The sequence below is a fragment of the Schistocerca serialis genome, chromosome 1 (genome assembly GCF_023864345.2).
Source record: "Schistocerca serialis cubense isolate TAMUIC-IGC-003099 chromosome 1, iqSchSeri2.2, whole genome shotgun sequence".
Classification (NCBI taxonomy): Eukaryota; Metazoa; Arthropoda; class Insecta; order Orthoptera; family Acrididae; genus Schistocerca; species Schistocerca serialis.
Window position 1 is genome coordinate 1064682962 of NC_064638.1, and position 19118 is coordinate 1064702079.

The 19118-nt window shown below is 37.8% G+C and overlaps 1 protein-coding gene across 2 annotated transcripts in view; it reads left to right on the forward strand.

The window, feature by feature from the left end:
- Nucleotides 1-19118, forward strand: part of LOC126415753 (mitogen-activated protein kinase kinase kinase 4) — a 212394-nt gene that overhangs the window by 73158 nt on the left and 120118 nt on the right. For both annotated transcript variants that reach the window (XM_050083454.1, XM_050083455.1), the window contains exons 10-12: nt 2182-2442; nt 10978-11139; nt 16099-16244. In XM_050083454.1, the coding sequence (XP_049939411.1) occupies nt 2182-2442; nt 10978-11139; nt 16099-16244 (569 nt within the window). The remainder of the gene's footprint in view (nt 1-2181; nt 2443-10977; nt 11140-16098; nt 16245-19118) is intronic.

Below are 19118 nucleotides of genomic sequence, written 5' to 3' on the forward strand. Positions count from 1 at the left end.
GGTAAAACAAAGCACTGATAATACTTCCTTCACTTTTTATTCAACTTTTTTAAATTTTGTGAATGAAGTATGGGGTGACAGTGTGACCTGTTATGTGGACCAGGGCCTAGGCTAGATTGAAAGGTATCAGATGCCATGTTAATTTAAGTTTTTGCAAAACTAAGGTGCCATATGTGGTGTTATTTATTTTGCATATAATGAAAATATCTAGTTCAATTAATGCATTGCACCATTTTTTTTGTACAATATGCTGTGCAAAATAGTCAGGAACATTTATGTGATGACTAAAATTGCTGCTGGAATGTAGTTCTTTGTCGTCACATTTAGAACCGTAGATGTTCATGTGGAAAATCCACTGTAATTTGAAGAATATATAAAGTTCTCAGAATTGAGAAAAAGTCAAAATACAATTTCAGCATTCAAAGAAAATAATCCTTTTGAAAATGCAGTGTAATTGAATAGACAAAAAAGTCTACTCACCAAGTGGTGGCAGGAAAATGCATGTATACAAGTTATGAAAAGTGTGCAAGCTTTTGGAGCCAGTGGCTCTGGAAGCTTGCGAACTTTTAATTATTCTTAATGTGTGTGAGTAGATTTTTTTATCCATCCAGGTACATTATAATTTTAACATTCAGTAACTGTTAGTTATCAAAATTAATAAACTGCTGACCTCAGATTTACCATTTTACATGGAAAGGGGAAAAAATATGTCATTCCATGATGTTTCACAAAAACTACCAGTTCTGTGTTATGTTGCTATAAACTGCAGATTGAATGTTATTTTCCACTTTATCATCCACACAAAATTTTCCCATCCCTATCTATAGATACCGTCAAGTGGCTAACACTGTTCCTTTCAAGGGATTGCCTTCAGCAGAGACAACCAGGCTGTGGTTTGTTTTGTGTCATTGCCACATATTCACAATCAGTTAATAGCTATAACAATTTTTAATATTTCATCCACTGTCACTACACATTATTTGAGTCTAAAGACTACTTGTGTGTGAACACAAACATCTGAACACAAATCTTGCTTCATTTTCACAAAGTGTGCTTGAGTCCATTGAAAAATGGTATATTTATAAAGGTTCTGAAAATCAGTGAGCAGGAATATTCTCCTTCCATCGCCATAGTTCTCATTTAGTTAACATTTTTACTATTATTATTATTACATTGATCACAATTCGCACTGTTTTTGGAGTTTATTCCTGTTTTCAGGCCATGTTTTAAACGTACGTAAGCTTTTATACAGGATGACTCAGCTGCCTCTACCGATTCATATTATGCAACCCGCTCTATGTCTGTATCAGGAACGGTATCCAAATGATGTCGGCTATGTAGTCAATATAAGTGCCCTCTCAGAGTTTTGAGCAACTGTCAGAAACAGGATCGTACTGTTAAAAATACAGGTGAGAATTGGCCATGAGTTACTCAGTATTTTTGGACCAATTATCTTATTTCTGCTCTAAATATACAAATCCCTCCAATCTTTCTTTGTGTAATTGACACTATAATCAGTCAGGTTTTGGAGGTCTCTGTAAGTATATTACGTTTATTGTACTTAATCATACGTAAATGGTTTCGAGGTTATATACCAGAAAGTTGTTACTTTCATGCTTCCCATTTTGATATCTCCTATTAATTTCATTGTCGCTTTATAAGGAACATTTCAGAATAAAGTTAGAGACTTCCAAAACCTTTATGACTACACCAACAGAATTCATGACCAGTCCTCAGTTGTATTTTTTATGGTGTGGTTCTATTTACTAACAGTCGCCCATAGCTCTGAAAGGGAACTAATATTGATTACACCGCTGTCGCCTGTCTGGATAGTGTTCCTGTTACAGACATAGCGTGGGTTGCGTAAAACGATTTGGTAAGGGCATCTAATTCACCCTGTATAAGTAAGGAGGATCGTTTGTCCCCATGACAAAAAAGACCTGTTTATGTTGTTGTTTTTCAGTTTGTATTGTGGTTTTCAGCACCATTTGAAAGAACTGTTGATATTATCTATAATGTGTCATGCACATAACACATTAATAGCGGACTGCTGTTGCATGTTATGAAAACACCTTTACCAATTATTTATTTAAGTGTAATGATACACTTGGTTTTTACAATTTGTTATGTAAGTCAAATTTGATGTTATAATTAATACATTTTCTTTTTATGTTTATACAGGGTGCAGAATCCAGTAGCACACTTGTTAATCCTCCAAATTCGTGTCCTTTCAAAGGCACATCTTTTGAGTTACCAGAACATGAACAAGAAGAACTGTCTCGCTATGGGTACTGGAGCGCAGAAGCACGCAGTTTGCATTTACCTTCATACCGTTCTGCATTTCTTTTCTTGTCTCGAATTCCTTTGGAAATCATTCATGAATTTTTACGTATGCGACTCGAACAGAAACCAGAAAACCCTTCAGCTTTGTGTATTCGACAGGTAAGTGGTTTTTGAATTGTATGCATTCTACATAAATTATATTGATTAACCGCTATGGTTAACAACTAGAGTTGTGATCTGCCTGCCTTTAACCAAGGAAACATAGATAAACAAGTAATTGTGTTTACAGGACATGGCTAAAACAAAAATAAACAGTTTATGTAAAAAAATCTAAATAAATGTAAATTTAAATATTTGGTGTAGGGACAATAGTGAGGAAATTCTACATTTGTCTATGAAATACTCGAACCTTTGTTCAGACAATTCCTATTTTTTTTCTTTAATTGTATATTTCAGCCTCAGGTCACACAAATGATATCAGTACCATACTTCTTAGCAAGTCATCATCAGATGATCTTTTTAAACAGCACAGGAAAGGGGGTAGCAAAATATGTTTAGGAAACTAAATTATGAAATTAAACTAACTTATATAGACAACCACATGCAATTGAATAAGTTACATAGTAACTTGTCAAAGTACAACTTCCAGGAGAGGCGCTAACAATGTAAACGCATTTGCATTCTGATTCTTTCATATGTGAATCAGCACATAACAGTGTAAAGCTGATAACTTTTAAATCACTGATTGTGAAGTAGAGCCTTATCAAAGTGAAAACTATTTTAAAAAATCATCTAACTACTGGTGTATGTAAGCAAGACGTACACCAGAAGTGTAATGACGCCTACCTAATGATGTGATTCGCAAGTGGCAAATTGATCACTGATGATTGCAAGAGTACACTAACCAACCAGGGTAAAAGAACTGATAAATCCAGCTACTATTAGACAATTGGGAACCAGCAGTAAAGGATGCCCAAAAAAAGAGAAAGGCAAAAACCAGGGACAGGGTGAGTCACAGGAATTAGACATTTTTGAAATGAACAATACACGCTTAATTTGTAGCGCAAAAGTGAATTTACTACTATAGTATCTTTGTAATTACATGTCATTTGAAATGCATATTATGAGTGGAAGATAATGTCAGGCAGGTGGTGTCCACTTTCTTGATTGCAGGTTTCAAGCCTGTGTTGTAAATCCGTGTAAGCACGGGCCAACATTTCATGATCAGTTACCTCTACTTCCTGCATGATTGCGTTCTTCAAACCAGTCAAGGGGCAGAGTTTGTGGGAATACACAAGAGAATTGAGGTATCCCCACAAAAAGAACCTGCAAGTGCTGTATCGGGGGATCTTGGAAGTTACATGATGTCTCTGAAATGGGGAACTACTCTCCCTGGAAAGATGTGATAAATCATGTCCGTAGATCCACATTTGTAAAATGCATTGCGGTGCCATCTTGATGAGAATGAACATTGTTCTTGTTTTGTAGATGTTGCTTTCACAGCTGTGGATGCAAGAAAGTGTTAAGCAAGTAAATTTAATGTGCAGGGTTGTCTGTCACAGTGGTACCATTTTTATTTAAAGAAAAAAGAAATGGTGGGCCAGTGATGTCAAAATCGCTAATCACACACCGTATCATTACATGCTCTGAAGAGAGTGGTGTCTTGTGAATGATGCATGGATTCTCAGAAGCCCAGTAATGGAAATATTGCTTATTAACCTCCCAATCAAATGAAAATGAGCCTCATCACTCCTGATAATTGTTGAAATTTCACTGTCTTCAAGCAGCAGTTGCATTCGAATGACAAAGTCCTCTCATTGCTCATAATATGTACCCTTCAGCTGCTGGTCAGTACTCATCTTGTCTGGATGAGATGTTACATTATTCTTCAAAATAGTGTGCAGCAATTCACGACTTAAACTTACCTTGCACATATTGTTGTGCAGGCCACTCTGGGGTTTGAATCAACACCTCTCTCACTATCGTGATGTTTTCTGGTGTCATTGCAGGCTTCTTAGAACCACATAGGTTCTGTATAATACTTCCTGGGGTGGCCTAAGACCAATAGCCCACTTGAGAATCATATTGCGGTTCGAAATGGTATCACAGCGTCCACGGTTGAAACGGCTCTACACTGCTAAGACATACCCAGCATATTGTACATGTATGTCATACTCAGACAGGCAGTGCTGTATTGTCCACTTCAGCATCACTACTGAAAAGGCGTCTGATAGCAAGAATACTGCTGAAGGTTCCCACACTCCATCTCCATGCGGGGGTGTCATACTAACCATTTCAAAGATGCCCAGTTTTTGTTGGTCACCCAGCATCTTAACAGATCAGAAAATACTTCTAAAAAGGCTTTGTTATGTGAATTAATTTGTTTGTTTAGAAGTGATGTGACAGTTTAAGAAATTGAAATTTTTATTATTTTTTTAAGTGTATGCAGGTGGTATCCTTTAGGAATGTAATGTCAGATATCTAGTTGGTTATCTTTGCTTCCTACTTTAATCTGCTATTTTTTTCTTCTTTTTTAAATGAGTACTGATCGCTATATTATTACATCCTATATTGCAACGTTGTCGAAAGTGTATACTAAAAGATCTGTGTGTTTATCCTGTGTTAAGTGTTGGACAGGCAACACATGTTATCTTATACACCTGAGTTTGAATTTGAGTGTTCATTATGATCTACTCTTTTTTTATGGCATATTTTATGCTGAAGCTGATAGTCTTTACAGAAGATTACTCTCGTTTTATTCTTAGTGAAAGAATGAACAATCTCTTCAAATGACTTTCCTCTGCAAGTAGTGCAACACTTTTTTGTGCTTGGCATTTGTCGTCTACACTACTCATCCACTTCTTAATTTCCCATGCATTTTAATGACACTCGTTCCTTCATAATTGGTAGACCCACCTACCTGTTTTAATATATCAAGTTCTTAATTTAGGGTTAGACTTTGTAATCTGTGTATCATGAACTAAATATGTCCACTTATGTTAAGCGGGGTGGGTAAAAGTCGAGGTTGGTTGGTTCGGAGAGTAAAGGGACTAAACTGCAGGGTCAACAGTTCCTGGTAAAAGTCTAGATCAGGGTCAGTGGTGTATATACCTGTTTGGTGCAGCAAAGTTATTTAGCTTTCACTGTGAAGTATGATGGAAAGGAAAGATTGTAAGACAGCTGCTTGGTCTATGCAACCAATGAGAGAGCAGCAGACGCACAATGCATTTCTAAGCAATAGTGTGACATTCCCATGTCAGTATGTCTGTAATAGTAACATATTCAGAAAAAAACAAGCAAATAGTTTGACAACCAAGATTATTAGCCTACTTTAATTTAAGTTGTGCTATTAGGTTCAACCTCATCACGTCCTTGTAGTTGGTAACATATTTGGAAGAAACAAATATATGTGACAACAAAGATTATTAATTAATTTTTTACAAACAAAATTGTATTCCAACCTAAACTAGGCATAAGTCTAAGCAGCAGATCAGTCTACTACCACAAACAAGTAGTTCAGCTTTCACCTTCATTGGCATCTCCACTGTCACATTCCATCCTACCACAACCTTGTAAAAAAATTGTGACAGTGAAGAAAATGGTTTCAACTTTGAGGCTAAAAATTCATTGCCTCTTTTCTCACCTCTCATTGGTCACATGAAAGTATCATCTCATTGGGTCGCAAAATTGATGCTTTGCCAACTTGTGAGTTGTAGAGAAACACTGCCATGACTGATGCTGGTCTGGATCAAGATGTTAGCCAGGTGGTTGCAATGGCTTCTGATCAATGATGGCATCTGAACAGATTAACGTACGTTAGACATCAAAATTTTGTCTGATACTCTGTTTCCATGTAGTAAGCTCTAAAGAATGGATGATATTTTTTTCTATTTCTTACGTCAATTTTATTTTAGAGTGCACCCTCCCACCACCACCTACTCCAGTCCTGTAACCCGGAAGGTGTACACGATCAAAGGCAGAGCCACGTGTGAAAGCACCCACGTGATTTACCAACTGACCTGCCTACACTGTGAAGCTTCCTATGTGGGAATGACCAGCAACAAACTGTCCATTCCCATGAATGGACACAGGCAGACAGTGTTTGTTGGTAATGAGGATCACCCTGTGGCTAAACATGCCTTGGTGCACGGCCAGCACATCTTGGCACAGTGTTACACCGTCCGGGTTATCTGGATACTTCCCACTAACACCAACCTGTCAGAACTCCGGAGATGGGAACTTGCCCTTCAGTATATCCTCTCTTCCCATTACCCACCAGGCCTCTACCTCCTCTAATTTCAAGTTGTCGCCGCTCATACCTCCCCTGTCATTCAACAACATCTTTGCCTCTGTACTTCCGCCTCGACTAACATCTCTGCCCAAACTCTTTGCCTTTACAAATGTCGGCTTGTGTCTGTATATGTGAGGATGGATATGTGTGTGTGCGCGAGTGTATACCTGTCCTTTTTTCCCCCTAAGGTAAGTCTTTCCACTCCCGGGATTGGAATGACTCCTTACCCTCTCCCTTAAAACCCACATCCTTTCGTCTTTCCCTCTCCTTACCTCTTTCCTGATGAAGCAACCGTGGGTTGCGAAAGCTAGAATTTTGTGTGTGTGTTTGTGTTTGTTTGTGTGTGTATCAACATACCGACGCTTTCGTTTGGTAAGTTACAGCATCTTTGTTTTTAGATATATTATTTTAGAGTGAAATAGATTCAATACTTACCTTATACCACAGGGTTATAAACACAAAATCAAATAGGGGTAATGCAGGAGTAGGTTTAATAATGAATAGGAAAATAGGAATGCGGGTAAGCTACTACAAACAGCATAGTGAACGCATTATTGTGGCCAAGATAGATACGAAGCCCACACCTACTACAGTAGTACAAGTTTATATGCCAACTAGCTCTGCAGATGACGAAGAAATTGAAGAAATGTATGATGAAATAAAAGAAATTATTCAGATTGTGAAGGGAGACGAAAATTTAATAGTCATGGGTGACTGGAATTCGAGTGTAGGAAAAGGGAGAGAAGGAAACATAGTAGGTGAATATGGATTGGGGGACAGAAATGAAAGAGGAAGCCGCCTGGTAGAATTTTGCACAGAGCACAACATAATCATAACTAACACTTGGTTTAAGAATCATGATAGAAGGTTGTATACATGGAAGAACCCTGGAGATACTAAAAGGTATCAGATAGATTATATAATGGTAAGACAGAGATTTAGGAACCAGGTTTTAAATTGTAAGACATTTCCAGGGGCAGATGTGGACTCTGACCACAATCTATTGGTTATGACCTGTAGATTAAAACTGAAGAAACTGCAAAAAGGCGGGAATTTAAGGAGATGGGACCTGGATAAACTAAAAGAACCAGAGGTTGTACAGAGATTCAGGGAGAGCATAAGGGAGCAATTGACAAGAATGGGGGAAATAAATACAGTAGAAGAAGAATGGGTAGCTTTGAGGGATGAAGTAGTGAAGGCAGCAGACGATCAAGTAGGTAAAAAGACGAGGGCTAGTAGAAATCCTTGGGTAACAGAAGAAATATTGAATTTAATTGATGAAAGGAGAAAATATAAAAATGCAGTAAGTGAAACAGGCAAAAAGGAATACAAACGTCTCAAAAATGAGATCGACAGGAAGTGCAAAATGGCTAAGCAGGGATGGCTAGAGGACAAATGTAAGGATGTAGAGGCCTATCTCACTAGGGGTAAGATAGATACCGCCTACAGGAAAATTAAAGAGACCTTTGGAGATAAGAGAACCACTTGTATGAATATCAAGAGCTCAGATGGAAAACCAGTTCTAAGCAAAGAAGGGAAAGCAGAAAGGTGGAAGGAGTATATAGAGGGTCTATACAAGGGCGATGTACTTGAGGACAATATTATGGAAATGGAAGAGGATGTAGATGAAGATGAAATGGGAGATACGATACTGCGTGAAGAGTTTGACAGAGCACTGAAAGACCTGAGTCGAAACAAGGCCCCCGGAGTAGACAATATTACATTGGAACTACTGACGGCCGTGGGAGAGCCAGTCCTGACGAAACTCTACCATCTGGTGAGCAAGATGTATGAAACAGGCGAAATACCCTCAGACTTCAAGAAGAATATAATAATTCCAATCCCAAAGAAAGCAGGTGTTGACAGATGTGAAAATTACCGAACTATCAGCTTAATAAGTCACAGCTGCAAAATACTAACGCGAATTCTTTACAGACGAATGGAAAAACTAGTAGACGCCAACCTCGGGGAAGATCAGTTTGGATTCCGTAGAAACACTGGAACACGTGAGGCAATACTGACCTTACGACTTATCTTAGAAGAAAGATTAAGGAAAGGCAAACCTACGTTTCTAGCATTTGTAGACTTAGAGAAAGCTTTTGACAATGTTGACTGGAATACTCTCTTTCAAATTCTAAAGGTGGCAGGGGTAAAATATAGGGTGCGAAAGGCTATTTACAATTTGTACAGAAACCAGATGGCAGTTATAAGAGTCGAGGGACATGAAAGGGAAGCAGTGGTTGGGAAGGGAGTAAGACAGGGTTGTAGCCTGTCCCCGATGTTGTTCAATCTGTATATTGAGCAAGCAGTAAAGGCAACAAAAGAAAAATTCGGAGTAGGTATTAAAATTCATGGAGAAGAAATAAAAACTTTGAGGTTCGCCGATGACATTGTAATTCTGTCAGAGACAGCAAAGGACTTGGAAGAGCAGTTGAATGGAATGGACAGTGTCTTGAAAGGAGGATATAAGATGAACATCAACAAAAGCAAAACAAGGATAATGGAATGTAGTCTAATTAAGTCGGGTGATGCTGAGGGAATTAGATTAGGAAATGAGGCACTTAAAGTAGTAAAGGAGTTTTGCTATTTGGGGAGCAAAATAACTGATGATGGTCGAAGTAGAGAGGATATAAAATGTAGGCTGGCAATGGCAAGGAAAGCGTTTCTGAAGAAGAGAAATTTGTTAACATCCAGTATTGATTTAGGTGTCAGGAAGTCATTTCTGAAAGTATTCGTATGGAGTGTTGCCATGTATGGAAGTGAAACATGGACGATAAATAGTTTGGACAAGAAGAGAATAGAAGCTTTCGAAATGTGGTGCTACAGAAGAATGCTGAAGATTAGATGGGTAGATCACATAACTAATGAGGAAGTATTGAATAGGATTGGGGAGAAGAGAAGTTTGTGGCACAACTTGACCAGAAGAAGGGATCGGTTGGTAGGACATGTTCTGAGGCATCAAGGGATCACCAATTTAGTATTGGAGGGCAGCGTGTAGGGTAAAAATCGTAGGGGGAGACCAAGAGATGAATACACTAAGCAGATTCAGAAGGATGTAGGTTGCAGTAGGTACTGGGAGATGAAAAAGCTTGCACAGGATAGAGTAGCATGGAGAGCTGCATCAAACCAGTCTCAGGACTGAAGACCACAACAACAAACAACCTTTGGTTTCAAAGTTACCAACTGTATACAGTTACTTAGATAACTGTAGACTTCAGTCCCAACAATCAGAACACAGATACAGGCTGATTCTGTGGTGATGTTATAAACTTTCAAGGATGATGGAGAAGGGTAAATGTATCAATTTGAGGTGGGGAGCCTGATCCACAAATGACAGTGTCGAACGTTATAAGCAAAAATCGTTTTGGCAGTATATACATGAAGTGGTACTGTTGTTACTATTGTTGAAGTGTAGACAACCTTCTGTGGTGGCAGTCTGGACCAAAACAAGGAAAAAGGTCTAGTAGACATAAGACTCTAAATGCATACCTGAAGAGCAATGAATACTTGTTCATCTTTGACTCCGTGAAACCATCTCTTCTATTGCGAGCTTTTTGGTTTCCATATTTTTACAGGAGTTAGTATGGCCCAAGACAAGAAAAGAATTCCATTAAGTATAGGCTCTAAAATACATACCTGAAGAGCTATGAACACTTCTTCATCTTTGGTATCGTGAAACATGTATCTTCTAATGAAAAAGTGCTCAAGCTGATGTATACTAGGCATTTTGTTCTTGCTTTGGACCATTCTACCACATCCAAATGTTGCCTACCCTACAATCTTAGCAACAACAGTACCAGTATGTGTATTTCACTGTCAGAGATACTAGAATAATTTTTGCATATAACTTTTGACTTGGTTGTTTCTAAACTAGGGCGCCTTACCTCAAATTGATACATTTACTCATGTCAATCATTCCAGAAATTTTGCAACATCATCATTGAATCACCCTGTATGTTTACATTATTTGCATCTCTTGCGGCCTGTTCAGTTGTTCTTAGGTGAGTTACTATGTAACGTATTCAAGAGTGTGTAATCCTATGTAGGAGTTAGTTTGGTTTTGTAATTTAGTTTCCTAGTATTTTACTACCCACTTTTCTTTCTTTTTAAACAGATCATCATCATCCCTTGCTGAGAAGTTGAAAGTGCCAATGATACCATTTGTGTGACCTGAATTTGAAATATGTAGCACAAAAATTCATTTACAAGATATGCACTGTGTTCTCCTAATGCAATATTATACCTGGTTTGTGTTAGTCGTGTATGTGTTCATGATTTTTTACTTTCTACATTTCATTTGCGACTTCTTGCGTGCCATTTTTCTACTTTATAGAAAACTGCTCTGTATGCTCGCATGTACTTGCGTGTTAAATATATATGTCTATACATATTACGATTTACAGTTAATGCGTGAAATGAAGGAGGGTATCCGAATAGCTGTTCTCCATAGGCAGAGGTATTTGTCACTTGTTCATGCTGTTCTTTGGGATTGTGAAAAGGACATTATTGAAGGCTTTGAAGAAGGTGTCAAAGAATTTGACCGAAGTGTGAAGATGGTGTTAGAGGTAAGCTTTTAACATACTTATTTTCTTATTTCACTGAATGCTTCTTTCATATAGTGAAGTGGTCTGCATCTTCAATACTCTATAATGTTCTGTTTGTTGGTTTCAAACTTTGCTCTGTGAATTGCTGTAGTAACATGTATCATGAGATTAGTCATTATTTTTATTACATTTTCATAGTTGAAACCTTACCAAGCTTTTTTCTGACACTGGTTTGACTCTTGTCTTCTCCAATATGAAAACTGTGAACAAAAGAACTACAGGACACTAAAACGAGAGAGAAAAGCATGAGCAGTTTACAGCACTATAACAAAGCCAAAAAAAGTAGATACAAGTAACTAAAAAAATAATCATTGCTGAAAGAAAAATGTGGATTAAACAAAAAAACCAGATCAAGTCAGTGGTTGCAGTTGGTAAAAAACTAGCAGAAGTACTCACTGCTAATTATATAAATGTGGCACAGACTTAAGACAAAAAAAGAAAGGCACTAAGGTATCAACAGAAGCACAAGTTCATGTTTGTGAAACCTGTGCCAGAAGAGGAATTAAAAAAATCTATACAGAAACTAAAGATGTAGAAATTAGCTGGGATATCGCATAATATAACTTAGAAAAAAATTTAATCAACAAGTTGCAGCAGGTGAATGCACATACATAAAAAAGGTTTTACTTACGCAGGCTATTGGAGCTAGTGGCTCTTTCTTCCAGCAGAAGACCAGAAGGAGAAGGAAGACGGTTGAAGGGAAAGGAACTGGAGAGGTTTAGGAAAAGAGGTAGGGTTCAGAAAATTAACCCAGAACCCTGGGTCAGGGAAGACTTACTGGACAGAATGAGAAGGAAAGACAGAATTAGTCTTTCCTTCTCATCCTGTCTGGTAAGTCTCCCCTGACTCAAAGTTTTGGACTCCTTTTCCTAAATCTCTCCAGTTACTTTTCCCTTCACCCCTCTTCCTTCCCCCTCAACCCTTCTGCCAGAAGAAGGCGCCATTGGCTTCGGAAGCTTGATAAGTAAAACCTTTTCTTATATATGTGTGTTCTCCTGCTGCCACTTAGTGAGTAGATTTTTTTATCAATCCAATTACATTATATTGCATAAAATAGCTTGTAGGTTAACAAATAGTCACATCATTGGTGTATATGACAGAACTGTCCTTTCAGAGAGCTAATGTTTCCAGGGGAAGTCAAAATATGTATGAGCTTTCAATGTACAAGTAAGGGAATAAGGATGATGCTAATAACTAGGATGATACTAATAACTACAGACTATTTTATATCAGTGTTCTTAAAAATTCTATAAATGCTTATGAATAATATGCTCACCAGTAATTACCTTAAAAGAGCACAAATGTCATGAGCACTGTAGATGGTGTAAAAGTGGTACTGGGCAGTCATGTGACTCTCCACTGCTGCTGTGGGTTGGGGCAGTGAAGTGTGAATATATCAGTCAGTTGTATGGAATCAGCACAGTAGTGTGGGTCAACATGGAGATGTTACAGAATGGCAGAAATGAGCAGTTGTGTTTGGACATGGTCATGACCATACCATGAATAAAGTCACCTGATTTGTTGTTGTATCAATCTGGTCTGTCCAATATGTCCACAAGAAATCATGTGCTACTTGCAGTATAAGAAGGGTGGTTGTGAAAAGGTCCTAACAGACAGGGACCGGAGACAAATGTCACACCTTGTCAGTGACAGTTGTTTTTAAACCCAACAGGAACTGCTGCTTTCAATGAACGAAGGTCCATTCAATCAGTTTCTGTGCGAACACTTCATAAAGAACTGCATGCAAAGTTTGTTTGGATTCAGATATTTGCAAAAGACTGTTGATCACATGGCACATGGAGCTGTACATCTTCAATGGCCCAAACAACACAGAAAATACATAGCAGCTTTCTAGACTAGATGCTTGTAGTGTGGTCCGATGAGTCATGTTTTTGCCTCTTTTCAAATGATCAAAGCTTCGAGTGCATCAACAAATGAATGAGGTGTTTAACCTGCTTTGTGTGAAGGGTGTAGTTCAGTCTGGAGGGTTCTGCGATGTATCAGGGGGCGCACTCATTCAAGTCAGTGTGAATATGTACCATTACGTTTACTTAAACTTTCTTAGAGACTGAGTCATTTCTACAGCTTCATAATAAGTTCATTGTGAAACACCCATCTTCACAGATGATAAAAGGTGTGCATGCATATTTTTCCAAGTCGACAGACACTCAGACACCGTATCACACCTTAATTGGCTAACTGAATTACTCAATCATCATTCAATAGAAAATGTCTGGAGTTATTTTGCAAAGTGGGTGAAAAGCACCAATCAACATCCACTCAATCCACTCTACATGGTGGCCCTATGGGATATGATCATCAATGAGTGGTTTCAGTTGGATATGAAATATTCAGAAGAAATGTGTAGATACCCTTCCCTGCCAAATTGAGGTCCTTATCGAGTCTAGAAGTGATTACTTGGTGTTTGCATGATTTCTCCCGGGGTGACTGATTCTACAAGACGATTCAGTACCTACTTATACTGTGCCTCCTGGAATACAAGGAATCAATGTGATTTTCTGGTCCAGAGATATTTTAGGGCAGTTGCTTGAATTCTGGTCCAAACCCAACGTTCTTGCCAGCTGAATTTGGAGATCCATCTATAGTAATGCTGCTCAACTTTCCCAACAGAGAGCTGAGTTTCTTGACACATCCTTTATTGAACTTCTGATACTCTCTGTATGCTTTCATCTCACTGAATGCTACAATAACATCTCACTGCTACCTTTCACAAAGGGAAATTTGAACATTTGAACACTAGAACTTGTTGTTGTGAGATTTTGAAGGGGATTTGCCACCACATCAGAAACATCAACCATTTCATTGTTTGTTAGTTTATTTAATTCATAAGTTGTGTATTGACAGCAAATAATAATTTAGAAAAGATGTTTGTTCATCTGTCCCTGAGAATACATTACAAACTACCCTAGTACTGTTGGTAGGTGCTTGGTGTAGGTTTCAAGCAGAGTACATGAAGAGGTTACAGAAGCAGAACAGCTCTGGATTTTTATGGTCGTGTTGGTCCAAAGATTAGCACAGGCCAGTCTGCGAATGCCCCTTTCTATTGTGCTGGAAGAAATTGTATCTAAATAGTTTCATACTTTTGATATATGTTTAGCTTATCACTTATGATTAAAATTAAGTTAATTTATGTATTTTTGGTTGATAATAGTTTTATTACTACAAAGCAAATGGAAATCATATGTTTCTTTAAAAGGCAATAAGTATAGCTCCTGAAGAACAAAGTTGTTTCCATGTTATTTAGATCCTTAATAAAAGCCAAAAACAAAAGCTGCTTGTATATCCTAACATGCGGCATGCTAACTTGCTAGACGGGAGTGATCCAGACTCGGATTGAATCTGTGCAGCAGATTAATGTCCTACCATTGGTCCGTAGCACTGGCAAGCCTGAGTGTGGATTTTAGGTTGTTTTACTCTTGTTTGGACAAATGTTGGGCTGGTCCTAAATCCCCACTTCAGAAAATACAGTACACAAACAGTTAATGTACATTAATACACAGAACAAAGCTGATACAGTATGATTCAGAGACGGGTGACGCAAAAGCCTTCCCTTCTTTAAGTCCTTTGAGGACTTTTATGGCAGGAAGAGCATCTGACCATTAAGTTAAATAAAATAAATTTGCCGAATAATGAAAACGAATATCCCTTACCACTGGATAGACATTAGGAGAGAAAAATATAGCAATGGCAATATTAATGTTGCTCACTTTTCTGTGCCCTTCTATTTTGGTGTAGAGTAACTCCAATTAGTAGTTTCTGTAAGTCTAACCATTCATTAATACACAGGATTTGACTGTTAAATGGTATGAGACAATTTGTCATGAACATGTAATTGAGTGTTTTGAACTACAGATTTCTCCTATTGTTAAATCTGAACAGGCATCTCTGTGATTAAGACTGACCCATGGCTAATGTCTTTATCGTGGCATAACATAGCTTCCAGAATGGAATCTCTCTCTCTCTCTCTCTCTCTCTCTCTCTCTCTCTCTCTCTCTCTCTCTCTCTCTCTCTCTCTCTCTCTCTCTCTCTTCAGTAGCATTTGTTAGCTGAAGTGAACACAGCAAATTACAACTTCTTTCACAGTCCGGACACTGCTATGTAGCCTCTGACCTGCCCAAGTACATCCTATGACTAGATGCTTCCAGCCCACTGAAACACTTGGTGGAAAAGCTAGTATCCCAGTTTGATGTCTCATAAGGAAATTAGATCTGTAGTCTGATACAAAAATTGTGATACATTTATTGCAAGGATATCATGACAGTTATGTATGTTTGTTGATGTGTCATGTTCATCCTTTGTGCAATACGGTAACTACCTTTATTCTTTTCCCTAACATTGTATGTAGTGTCAAAAGGAAAATTCACTCTAGAAAACTATAAAACTATGAGACTGGATTGCTGGCAAGTGCTTACCTTCAAGAAGAAAAATATCCGTACTACCAATAGACACATACAAAAATACATGACAACATCCTAGCTTTCGGATAAGATGGGGAAGGTTAAAAAAGAATGGCAGGTTATACAGATTCCAGGATGAGAGATCTGGTAAGGAAAGACAAATATCACTCCCCTTCCTACTAGTTCTGAAAGTTGGATAGTATTGTGGTGCTGTGTATTTTTATACCCATGTTCCTACTGACAGTACTGAGGTTTCACTTCCTAGAGGTAAGTACTGGTCAGCAATTATGCCTCGTAATCTTGTCAGTTGTGTGTAGTACACTATACATAAATAGACTGGCACATTAAAGCCATGTAACCACACAATACCTCGACAATTCCATCAAATATTCCTCTGAACAGAGAAAAATTATTTTATCATTATTGTTCACTTGACTTTCTGACATAAGTCTCAAACACAATGTTACAGTGATATTAATGTTCCTGTTTCATTATTTTGTAGCTGTATTTGGAATATCTGCAAAAATGGGTTCCTATGGTCCAGCATGAGCAGTTCCAAAAGAATCTTCTTGAAGAAGAGTGGCTTTTTATTAAAAAAATGTGTCCTTATATTCCATGTGGAGAGGGTGCAGCAAGTACTAGCTTCTGGTGAGATGCATAATTCTATTAACTTGGTGTTCTAATATTGTTAAGAAGCTGAGTAGTTGTAAAAAAAAAAAAATTAATACAAAATAATGGGTTGGTGAGTTGGAAAAGGGGTGCAACGGGGCTGGCTTTGTCTGTGCAGGCTGCAAATTAAAATTCACCTACCTCAGAACGGCGTCTGCTCAATGTCCCTTCACTCGGCAATGTAGATACTTACAAGATGATGCAAAAGCAGCATTGATAAAAAACACCATCTAATATTTACAATTACTGAGGCCGCACAACTCTAGTAATGAAAGAAAGATAAACTGTCATTCAATTTTATTGAGCAGTAAGAAAATGGTTAGCTTCTGGAAAATAATTTCCAAAATTTCCACACAAAAATTTTTATTTTGTCCTTATAGCCAAAGAGATTGTACTATTCAGTTCACAGTTCATACACACATTTCATACGCACAGCAGCCAGAAATCTGTCCAGACCTGACCCAAACTAAACAATGTTTTCACAGTCATTAATTTCACCACTAATTTGAGTTATTACGTTCGGTCCTTCTTGTGGATTTCTAAAAAAGAAATTGCTCACCAAAAATGCTCAGTGGTTGAATACTGAAACATGCCACGCGGATACTATGAAGGCCAAATTTTCACACACGAATATCTTTCCAACAAAACAATTCCAAAACTTCCAAACTTCACAAAAGTGTTCGTAAATGCAACTGCTATTATGTTCACACAATCTGGACGCAAGAAGCCAAATATTTCTTCATTTTACACGTTATTTTGACTCGCACTAGTAACATGACCGTCCGCGTTCATAGCTGATGAGCGACTCCCTTCTTCCAGCCCCACTCCCAGTATAACTATCAGGTAACGAGCGGGAACAGTCCCAGTTCTGATTGGTTGCTCATACTCGCTATCATCAGAATGCTTGCTCATGATCATACTCGCGCCAAAACTGGCCTGCACTAATCCTTATACACAGATGCATTTACGTCATTCTGACATACAAATATTAAAGTAATGTTTAATAAATGAAAACGAAAAGGCAATAATTCTGGAAATATTCTGTAGTTACCGATTTTACCTCAGCTGACTTTCTGGCTGCTGTTTTACCATAGCAATCACACCTAGACATACGTCCCATGACAGGCTTATGTCACTCTTGCAGGTTGCTTCACAAGGAACTGAATGCTAGTTGCCTAATCAGCATCATCAGGGTTGGAAAAGGGTCACCTCCAGTACACTCCAACTGGGTTACTGACCACAATTGATGGCTAATGTATCATGCAACATTTAAATCTGACGAATGTCCCATGTACATACTCTCATTTACTTACATTTATTCCCACAACAATAATAGACACAAATAATAATTTTGTCTGATTTTTATATTATGAAAATGAAAAATAATTAAAGTTATAATATGAAAATTCTTCACACTGAGAGTTCTGTTTCTGTTTTCCAACTACACTAATAACTGAATTTAGATCCCTAAGTGTCGGTTTTTTACTTTTTTAGCAATTTCTTTTATCTCCGAAACTATGATAGTTACAATATTGAAATTTTTATACAATTTTCTCCTGAATAACAAATGGTAGTGTGCTGATTTTGAAAATAATTGAATAATATTTAATATCATTTATTTAGGTTCATAGGTGGCATGAATATACAGTTGCTCGAAGTGACACAGGAGCCGTTCTCACGCTGCAGTAGCAGCAGGTGTATATGACTCATAGGTGTGACACAACTTGCGGTCTCGTTCACAGCCTCCGGCTCCAATACTGCGGGCTGTACTGCAATGTATCTTATTGCAACAATTGTTATCGTGCATTAACTCGCGATGTCACGGGGGTCATGTCCACTTGTTTCTTCTTTTTTAAAATTATGAGTAACAAATCATCTATTTATCTGCACACATCATGTGGTATAGCAAGGACTCATATCCCACAAGCAGACGTGCTCGTTATATGTGCACTGAGTTAGAGATGGGGCCATATTTAATAAACAAGCGTGTGGTAGACCTGTTCCAATAAAAAAGGAGAAACTAGACACTGTAATGAAAATTCTACTGTAAATACTTGCCACGAAGAAATCATTTCACAATAGTATCTGCCAGTAGCCAGTGAAGGATGGAGAAGATAAAGAGGAAGTATATGCACTAGTGTTGCTTTGCTGTGTTTTGTTTGTGGTTGTATTCATAGGGTATGTTATGAATAAACCAGATACATTAGGAATAAACTTTTATGATCACAACATACTCTTTCATTGTTATAATGAAGATAAATAATATAAACTTGCAGAACATAATGCTTCACAACGAACTGAATGCTAGTTGCCTAATCAGCATCATCAGGGTTGGAAAAGCGTCACCTCCAGTACACTCCAACTGGGTTACTGACCTCAATTGATGGCTAATGTATGTTATGATTGTGTATAATGTTTCACCCTGTGGCCAACTGCTACACAGCAACTCCACACACCTTGCTTGAATCCATTGTGTATTAAAGCAGATTTTTGTGTATCCTGAAAAATTTACTTTGTGGGATGCAACCCCTTTTCCAACTCACCAATTCAATTCTGTTTACTACAGTGCCATTAAGGTTAATGGTGGACATAAACTGTATGGAGTGGTTTAAATAACTTCAGTATTAAACAGTTGCGCTCATGTACGTACATATTTATTTAATGGGAGGGGCATTGTTCTCAAACAACATATTTCACAGTAGAAAAAAATAATTTTAATTTGTAATAGCTAACAGTCACTGATTGGTTCAGTCATCTTATCAGTCATAGCCAATATCATTGCTTAGTTGATAACTGAAGTAGGTCTCAGCCTAAATGTTAACAGGTGTTCAGATGGTAAGGTGGCAGTGTTGT